General features: G+C 36.5%; 2 protein-coding genes across 2 annotated transcripts in view; both read left to right on the top strand.

Moving 5' to 3' along the window:
- LOC106633331 (cathepsin K-like) overlaps positions 1-339 on the top strand; it is a 2052-nt gene extending 1713 nt beyond the window's left edge. Inside the window, exon 3 of the mRNA XM_042223964.1 lies at positions 114-339. Coding sequence (XP_042079898.1) covers positions 114-213 — 100 coding nt within the window. The 3' untranslated portion in view covers positions 214-339. The remainder of the gene's footprint in view (positions 1-113) is intronic.
- Positions 340-4307: 3968 nt separating this feature from the next.
- Positions 4308-9364, top strand: LOC102301745 (cathepsin S). The gene is made up of 5 exons (XM_014335879.2): positions 4308-4620; positions 4749-4871; positions 6259-6411; positions 7343-7567; positions 8991-9364. Exons 1-5 carry the CDS (start codon positions 4549-4551, stop codon positions 9354-9356), a joined length of 939 nt encoding a protein of 312 aa, XP_014191365.2. The 5' UTR covers positions 4308-4548; the 3' UTR covers positions 9357-9364.
- Positions 9365-9672: the final 308 nt, after the last annotated feature.

The following is a 9672-nucleotide window of genomic DNA, read 5'->3' as shown; positions in this document are numbered from 1 at the left end:
GTTGTTGTTTTCATGTCATCTGTCAAAATGATAAGCTGAAATGCTGTTTGACTCCTGGTGATATTTCATTTTCTCCGTCATTTCCAAGTCCATCTTTTGTCTTTTCTTCACAGCTGGGGTGAGGAATGGGGCAACAAGGGATACATCTTGATGGCACATAACCGTGGCAACGTCTGCAGCATCACCAACCTCGCTAGCTACCCCATCGTGTGAACAGACTAGGGAACGGGCTTTGCTTAGACTACTATAAGACGAATATACACTTAAGCATTTACTCTGAACACCCCACCCCTAGACCGGCCATAACAGCTGCTTGACATGTTGTGCATTCAAAGATTTGGAATACTTTTCTACACACCTTGGTTATAATTACTGATTTTTTTTTGAATTACTTTTCCTTCCTATAATATCAATGGATATTTTCAAATTTTGAACAGCAGGTTATCTTGACCTGTCTATGTGCCTAAATGCAGTGAGTGGCTGCCATGGCACTGGTTGACAATCAGTCATTGTTTTAATGAGTGGTTTAACAGGTATATAAAGTGGCTGTTGTGTTTATATTTATAATTTAATTATTCTACTAAATGTGCAATATTTCTATATTTTTTGAAGTAAGAAACACCATCACTCCAACACTAACTCCATGACTATTTTCATGTAGGAAAATGAGTGACGTTTGTATTTTTTTGGCCATAGTTGGCACCACAAGGAGTTTGCATTAATGATTATTATTTATATGGTGCTGAATTACTCTATAAAAGCATGTAGTGCCATGAAACCATTGCTTGAACTTATATGTTCATGACTGAAATGCATGATTTGGTTTGTTCCTCTTTCAGTTTTCTGTGTTCATCCAACAGCAGACAACGTACTGACCTCATGATCTTTCATTTACAGCTGACAGGTCAAATATTTATTTTGACCTTCACTTCTTTCCAGAACCACTTATTCCTGTAACTGCAGAATTAACTTCCAAGATTTTTAATGACCTTCCTGACCTTTCTGATTAGTTTCAATGAATTAAATATAAAATTCTAATAAGTGGATTGCCATAATATCATTTTCCATTCTCCAAGTTTCCAATTCCATATTTCTAACCCTCAGAGAAAACTGTCTCTCTCCCTTATTCATAAGTTTCACTTAAGGTCTTGTGACTGTGGAGTCATTTTGAAAAATTTGCACAGCCTTAAATATGTAGAAGTGATACTTGAGACTTCTCTTAACACAGAGACCCTAAAGACACAGTGATCTGTGCAAAAAGCTGTTTTTTTAAAAGTGACTTTTGCTATTAGTGATGAGAATTCCGGCTCTTTTTAGAGAACCGGCTCTTTCGGCTCGCCTCACTAAAAAAAACCCGGCTCTTTCAGCTCCCAACCGACTCTTCAGTTTGTTTTGTTGCTTTAATTAATTTATTATCAACAACAATATAAAATCATGCAAACAACGTGGTTTTATTTATTTATATATTTACACATAAATATAAATGGTGGTCCTTGGAGACAAAGCTTGTACAAACTCCAAAAAGCATGTAAAAACTCTGAAGCATTTACAAACTCCAAAACACATTTCTAGCGTTAACTGAACTTCCAAAACAGAGCTACCCAGATCACTTAAATTACACAATTGAAAGCATATGTGTATTGTTTGTGTATTTATACACAAGCACTCATATATAGTCAAATAATTTAAAAAAAATGTTCATTTACCTGTTGCACACCAAATCCAGTCGTTGGTACTTCTTGGCATGTGTAGGTAACAAAAGCTCAACACTGTGCCTAGCATCCTGGAGCACTTCTGTTGTGTTTTGGAGTTTGCACGTGTTTTGGGGCCACCGTAAATATACTTTTGTTTATTCACTCCACATAAAATGTAATCAATAAATCATATAATACATAAGAACAACTATTTACATTTCAACTTTTAACTATTTAAACTTTCAGCTTTAAAGTGAAACAACACAAAACACCGCAAACCACAACACAATTAAATCTAGATTAAAATATGCAAAACAAAAAGATCCACATTCTCTGTCATATAGGTCTGCATGAATAAACTTTCTGAATCCTTTATCATCCACAACTGAAAATTGTGGATGATTACTATACCTTTCCAGTGTTGGGCAAGTTACTTTGAAAAAGTAATTAATTATAGTTACTAGTTACTTCTTCAAAAAAGTAACTGAGTTAGTAACTGAGTTACAATATTCTAAAAGTAATTAATTACTTGAAAAGTAACTATTGCGTTACTTTAAAAAAAACGTTTAACCCTCTGGGGTCCAGGGTATAATTGGCCATTTTTAACTACTTTTGATTTTCCCTCCACATTTCACCTTTAAAAACTATTTACTTTGCCTTGTTTGGTATCATCCTTTTCAGCACAACCTCACGTGTCTGAATTTACAGTTATGTTTTCATTTTGACATACTGTATTAACACAATTGATCTAAAATCAGACAAAAAACATAAAATCAGAGTAGAAAAAGTTATATTTTTTAACAACCACAAACATGTTTAATGAATCATATTTCATAACTTTAAATGCAAATATAAATTGTCAATTTTAAAATCCTATGCACAAGTTTTGCAAACAACAAAGTTATTTGCATCCATTTACCTTTTACCTTGATTTTTTAAATAACCATTTCAAACTATTTACAGAACAATCAGCTGTTCTGCATTCAATAAGATGCCACACAAATTATTTGTGCCACTCCAAAAAAAAAACAGTCGCCTCATTGTTCTGACACACAACACAAAACTATCCACAACACTACACACTAACTACACAAGACAACACATTAACTACACACTCAAACACGCTAAACGTCACAAATCTCTCACATCTCAAAACTCTCTCTCTCTCTCTCTCTCTCTCTCTCTCTCTCTCTCTCTCTCTCTCTCTTCTCTCTCTCTCTCTCTCTCTCTCTCTCTCCCCTCTCTCTCTCTCTCGTCTCTTTCTCATCCAACCGAAAGGCTGTTTTTTTTTTGTTTTTTATTTTTTGCTCATAAGCAGAGCGTGCTTGCTAGCGCTGTCCTTAGACAGTAAACGTGACGAAACTATTGAGGAAAAAACACACGTATATATTGTTTATCATGACTCTGGTTTTACGTGGCCTATAAACACAGTTTAAAAACTGGTATATATCACCTTGTTGCTTTGTCTTTAAGTGGCCGTGTGATTGGCTTACCACGACTACTTTATTCTTCCTCAGTCAAACAGCAGCACTCATGCCATTGTTTTGCCCCCTTAGCTCCAGGTGTTGTGCTAGACAGTGATCGTGATTACCGTCCGCGGGAGCGCGCGCAGCTGCTTAAAGCTGTATCGCCCAGATTACTTACAGCTGCTTCTGTGCAACTGATATAAGATGCGGTGAGCTGAACACAGCTTCAAACGTCTGTTTGTTGAAAAATAGTAACGGACCGCATTTTCTTGTTAGTAACTGTAACGGCATTGTAACGATAGGAACAGTAATTAGTTAGATTACTCGTTACTGAAAAAGTAACGCCGTTACTTGTAGCGCCGTTATTCCCACTGTACCTTTCTGATGTGACGTTGTTGTCCTTGGCTCTCTTACCCTCCTGCTCTGTTCCTGTGCTACTGCGAGTTTAACTACCGCCCCTCCCCCCTCTGCTCAGTGCAAGCACAAGGCTCGCATGTGGAGTGGAGCGGAAAAACAGTGCGAGAGAAAGGGTGAGAGAAAGAAAAAAAAAAACACGCCTTGCGTCGTTCACTTCAAAGAGTCGGCTCAAAGAGCAATTTCGTTCGCGACTGACACATCACTATTTGCTATGTAGATGGGGCCAATGAGCCACCTTGGTATAAAACCCCTGAAGACAACATCAGCACCAATTACAGCCTGGTAACATGCTTAAACTCTGAGTTCAAACAGCAGTTTTCAGTGGAATCACTTCAATGTCTACAGTTTTGTATATTTCATCTTGGTCATTGTAAGAAAACTTTCCAAACACTCTCCCTTTTTGTATTTTGAGACCTTTTTGTTGATTCTAGTACATTCTGATATGTTTATGCCCTGTTTCTGAGACGCAGAAGTGACCTAGATCAGTTTGGTTTAGATTTATTGCCAGCAATCTGATAACAAGTGACGTAAACCAATATTTACAATTGTGTTTTGTCCCCATTCTGAGAATTAGAGACAGTAAAATTGTGAAAAAAATGCCTTTTCATTTGGGAAAAATAACCATGGATGTATCTAGAAAAATAATTGTGGCCTCTTTTGACCCTTTAGAGTTACTAAACGCCTATCTCCATCTTTTTGTTGTTTTCTTTTTGTCAACATGTAACACAACTCTGAAAATATTTTGGCCTGTGTCGTGCCAGAGTCTCTATGTGTGGTTTTTATGAAACTAAGGTCTGTTTCTGACTGGAAACTTGAGCTCTTTGCCAGGCAGGTTGTTTTCTCAGTGTGTTAGTGAGCATCAGTCTCATCAAAAGTCAGGTGACATCCTGTCTTCTCGTGTCATCGTCTATGTTTGTGTGTTTGCAGGCCTGCTGTTGCTGCTCATCTCCCTGTGTGCCGGGGCAGCAGCCATGTTTGAATCCACACTGGACGCACACTGGGAGCTGTGGAAGAAGACACATGGGAAGAGCTACAAAAAAGATGTATGTGACAAAAAGTAGTAGTAATAAATATTTTTTTGAAGTGTTATATTTGTATGTACAAACTCTGCACAAGGCTTATAATTAACTTATATGGCATTTTCACCTCATCTGCTCTTTCTTTATGTGAGGTGGAGGATGCTCACCGCCGCAAGCTGTGGGAGAATAACCTGAAGATGATTACCGTGCACAACCTGGAGGCCTCAATGGGACTTCACACCTATGAACTGGGCATGAATCACATGGGAGACCTGGTGAGACACTCTCTTGCTTCATTAATGTTTTTGACTTATGATATTTTTTATTCATTAATGGTGATTGTATTAATGATGTTGAAAAGGTCAACAGAATTAAAGCTGATCTGTCTTAAAGAGTAGCTATGAATAGATGACAGATTACTGGCACTTCATGTTTCTGGTTTCCCTATTTTTGTTTTCTGAGTTCCCCTTTCTCTGTCTTTATGTTCCGTGTCAGTTTTCATGTTTCAGTGTCTTCATATTTTGTATTTAGTGTCTTTTGGGTGCTTTATCAATTAATGCAGGCTCTAACCTCTAACAAAAACAAATACAAGTCAAGCAGGCTAATATTAAACATATGTTGGGGCACACATGTATAGTTTCACATTGCTAATTTTATCTCAGGTGTCTTAATTTATTCGGTTAGCATTCATAACATTTCAATATGCTGTGGTAACACTTAAACTGAGTTTAAAAAAACTATCAAATATTCAAAAAATAAATTATGGTACCTTTGCTTTAACTTTCTGCAGAATGTAAATTAGCAACATTAACTGGTAAAGCACCAAGCTTTACCTTTAACCCTTTGGCTCTTCTAACCTTTCTTTCCTGATTAGCTGCAGAGTTTTGGTTCTGGCCTTTGAGACTTGACTGGAGTAATGAGGTGATTTCTCCTCTTAGCTCAAATAATCATCAGGCTGACTAGGATCTATTCTCCAAGTCAAGACCCTACAGTATATTCCTGAGCTAACTTAATGAATAACCAAAGCACTCAGACTGCATACTGGAATCTCAACCGTTGTCTGGTCAGTGACCTGCTTCACCTTAGTCTATGTTGGAGAATGTTTTTGAGCATTCAGACAGAACTGAGTCCATTCTGTTTATTTATTGACTTCATCTATACCAAAAGAAACAAATGTGATTCCTGAGAGGAATCAGATTTGAAAAGGACAGACACAGATTACTGTATATAAAGTGGACAGTGAAACATGTTTACCTTTTTTAACACATTGGTTTTATTTTGCATACTGTCAAGAGTGTTATCTCTTTTTTGACTGCTCTCTCCATTCAATCAATATTAAAAAGGCTCTTATTGTCCTGGAGAGGTTATCCACAATCAACAAATAATTAGTTTGAGGGAAAAAAAATTTTTTTAAATGTTCCCAGTTTTGGGAACATATAAAATGATTGTAGCAAAAATCAACAAAAACTTGAATAATAATATAGCATTTTCATGAATTAAAAATGTCAAGTGTTTTTTATTATTTAATTGAAAGCGACATCAAAAAACTGCCAAAATAATCCTACATCCATTAAATGAACTGGAATTTCCACATTCAGACAGAAAAGGCTGATTGTAACAGATATTTGTGTCTCATTCCATAATTTGTGTTCTTCCTCATAGACAGAAGAAGAGATCCTGCAGTCTTTTGCAACCCTCAAACCTCCCACTGGCATCCAGAGGGCGCCATCTCCCTTTGCAGGGGCATCAGGTTCTGGCATACCAGACACTGTGGACTGGAGAGAGAAGGGTTATGTCACCAGTGTCAAGATGCAGGTAAAAAAAAGAGGTCATTTAAATCAGGGTTTGTGTATTAGTGCTGCTGAGAAGAATCAGTTCATGTTTGCACGAGAAGAATTTCACCATATCCACTTTTACTACTACGAAGAAGATGACTGCCTCTCGTTTACTGAACCCTGAAAGTTCTCTGGGGTTTTTTTGTTTGTTATTTTTTTATGTTGTTTCATAGTTTTACATCCCAAAAAAGGTTTAACACTGTTGAAAAAAAAACAAAAAACAGAACGCAATAATTTGCAAATCTCATAAAACTGTACTGTATTCACACTAGAACATAGCAATCATCACTGTTTTAAAGCAGTGCATATTTATTTATTTATATTTTTGCATTTTTTATATGATATGATAAGATTATAAAATAAATCATGTATGTTAGAAAACAGGATATTGAGATGTTCAAAGTCTTTACAATTTTATGTTGAGGAACATTCTTCTAAAAATATTTCACAGTTCATATAAGCAGTTTTTAGTGAAAAAAAATTGGTGAACCCCTGACAGTCTTTACTTCTGACAAACTCTGCCTGTCTAAGATGTTTTTAATGCCCAATCATGTTACTGACCTGTTGCCAGTAACCTTGTTATTTGAAAAGTGTTCTTCCAGCTGTTTCTTTGTAGCCTTCCCAGCCTTTGGTTGTCAGTGGCCTAAATTTTTTGAGACAACGTTTGCTAACATGAAATGTAGAATGAGCTAATATCTGACATGAAATAGTATGAAATAGTTTTTATGTTCTACTATAAATGAAATATTGGATTTGAAAATCATTGCATTCTGTTTGTATTTACATTTTACACAGCGGTCCAATATTTTTGGAATTGGAGTTATAAAAAGTGCTTCTGTGCTCTTAAAGTGGACATTTAGAGGAAGACTTAAGAATATGAGCATGACATTAGTTTTTTTTTTTTTATTCAGGGTGCTTGTGGAGCTTGCTGGGCCTTCAGTGTTGCAGGGGCCCTGGAAGGTCAGTTAGCCAAGACAACAGGAAAGCTGGTGGATCTCAGTCCCCAAAACCTGGTGGATTGTTCTGGCAAATATGGTAACGAAGGCTGCAACGGAGGCTACATAGACCGAGCTTTCCAATATGTCATTGACAACCACGGAATTGACTCTGATGCTTCATACCCATATACAGGACATGTAAGTAAACATACATGCATGTGTGATCTCATGTGCACACTTCTGTGCTAAAAGAACATTCAGCACTTATTTAAGTGATAATTCCAAGGCAAAAACAAAATCTCAGTTAAAATAGTAATTCATCACAATCCCTGTCACCCTCCTTTCATTAATCAGCCATCTCCAGGTTAGTAGGGACAAATATAGTTAATACAAATATTAAACATATGAGAAGCAAGTACCCCTAAGAAAGGTACTTTCCTCAGCATCTCTACACACCGCTCCCCGGACACTGTATTGGTGGTTGCTTCACTGAGTGAATGATTAAATGCAGTGGACTAATTTCCAATGGGATTAATAAAGTGTACCTCCTTCTTCGTTAACAGAAGGCCAAATATCAAAATTCATTATTTACAACAAAAATGGAGTAGACAGTAGCAAAGTTATTTTTTGCTCATAAAGATAAACATAAACTAGGATTTTATTATGATTATATAAAGAAAAACATGTCTTAGTTTAAAATGTGTGTAGAAATAAAAACAATTTGTAAACTTTTAATTAAGAAATGTTATGTTTTTAATAAAATCCTAATATAATCCTAGTTTATACCGTCTTTATATTATATTCAATTAATAACAGAGTTTAAATAATTTGAAATCAGTATATTCTGTTCCAACAAGCCAACTTTTACAAAACTTTTACAAAAATTTAAACATAGGACTCTAACACAAGCTTTACAAAACCCTGTATGAGACACCTAGGTGGGTGTATAAACACCAGCAAGAAGTTGAGTCCGATCCTTCAGGCTGTAGACAGCAACACTCACACTTGTCTGTGGTCAGCTGTTAACGTCTCTTTGGAGCAACAATAAATTAATCGGAGCGGACAACATGTTTGTCCTCCAGGCTTTATGTAGTTCGCTGTTGTTTGTGTGGAGGAGGCCAGTTCTGAGACGATTCAACAGACTGTTCCAGCCTCGCGGGGGTGGCAATGTTTTTAATTTAGCCAAAAGAAAATAAAAATAAAAAAAAATGAAAAAACAAAAACAAAACAAGAACTTTGTAATGTGAAATACTCAGTGACTATCCTTACCAAAAATATCAAGCATGGAAATTATGACAATATCTATGTAGTTTGCAACAGTCTTTAGGTTTATTTTTGTCCTGAAGTGCAAATTATGACACCACTGACTTATTCCTTTGAGAAGTGAGATGCAGTCCAATCAATGGAGAGCCTACAAGACTAAAGGAGTGATTTTAACTGAGTTCAAAAACCTAGTTAATGAATATATTTTCAATTTGTTGGTGTCCCTCCCAATTCTCCAATTCTGCCATAGGGCAACCCTGTATGTTGTAAAACAAGAATATTTTTAGATTTTTTTAATGTGTATGAAGTTCTTTCCTGACTGCATCAGATCCTTTAACATTTTTTTCTTTAACTTCAGGATGATCAGTGCCACTACAACCCAGCAACCCGTGCTGCCAACTGCTCCAGTTACCAGTGTCTGCCTGAAGGGGACGAGAACGCTCTGAAGCAGGGTCTTGCTACCATTGGACCCATTTCAGTGGGAATTGATGCTAGGCGGCCCACGTTTATTTTATATAGGAGTGGAGTGTATAATGACCCATCATGCACTCAGAATGTGAATCAGCTGTTAGCTGTGGGCTACGGCACTCTGAATGGACAAGACTACTGGCTCGTAAAGAACAGCTGGGGAACTTCCTTCGGAGATCAGGGATACATCCAGATGGCACGCAACCAGAATGATCAGTGTGGCATTGCTCTGGATGCCTGCTACCCCGTCATGTAACTGCAGAGGGAACTCTTGCAAAATGAATATATCATTTATGACTTTTTTTTATTAAGTCTTAAAAAACTACAGCTTCAAACTAACACTTTTTGGTGCTTCTCTTGAAAAATTATATCTTTAGGAGGAATCATTGTAACTGACTTTCTTTGGCATGTGACATTGTGGAAATGCTAATGTGTGTATCTCTGTGTGTGAGTACACACATTTTTGGTATACCCGCTTATCAAAGTTCAAACTACTTTTCTCCTTGAAAGGTAAGGTTCAGCAATTGCTTTAAAAGATTTGATTTTTCACAAGTTAAAGAAAAATATTTATC

The sequence above is a fragment of the Haplochromis burtoni genome, unplaced genomic scaffold, assembly GCF_018398535.1.
Source record: "Haplochromis burtoni strain Fernald_Lab_line unplaced genomic scaffold, NCSU_Asbu1 Contig_124, whole genome shotgun sequence".
In the NCBI taxonomy this organism is placed as follows: Eukaryota; Metazoa; Chordata; class Actinopteri; order Cichliformes; family Cichlidae; genus Haplochromis; species Haplochromis burtoni.
The sequence above is the reverse complement of the archived record's forward strand: the minus strand, read 5'-3'. Positions and strand labels throughout refer to the sequence as shown.

Excerpts from the sequence above, each read along its gene's own strand:
- LOC102301745 (XM_014335879.2), top strand. The coding sequence starts at position 4,549 with ATGTTTGAATCCACACTGGACGCACACTGGGAGCTGTGGAAGAAGACA. Across the intron at positions 6,412-7,342 it reads TCACCAGTGTCAAGATGCAG|GGTGCTTGTGGAGCTTGCTG; the intron begins GTAAAAAAAAGA and ends TTTTTTATTCAG. Across the intron at positions 7,568-8,990 it reads CATACCCATATACAGGACAT|GATGATCAGTGCCACTACAA; the intron begins GTAAGTAAACAT and ends CTTTAACTTCAG.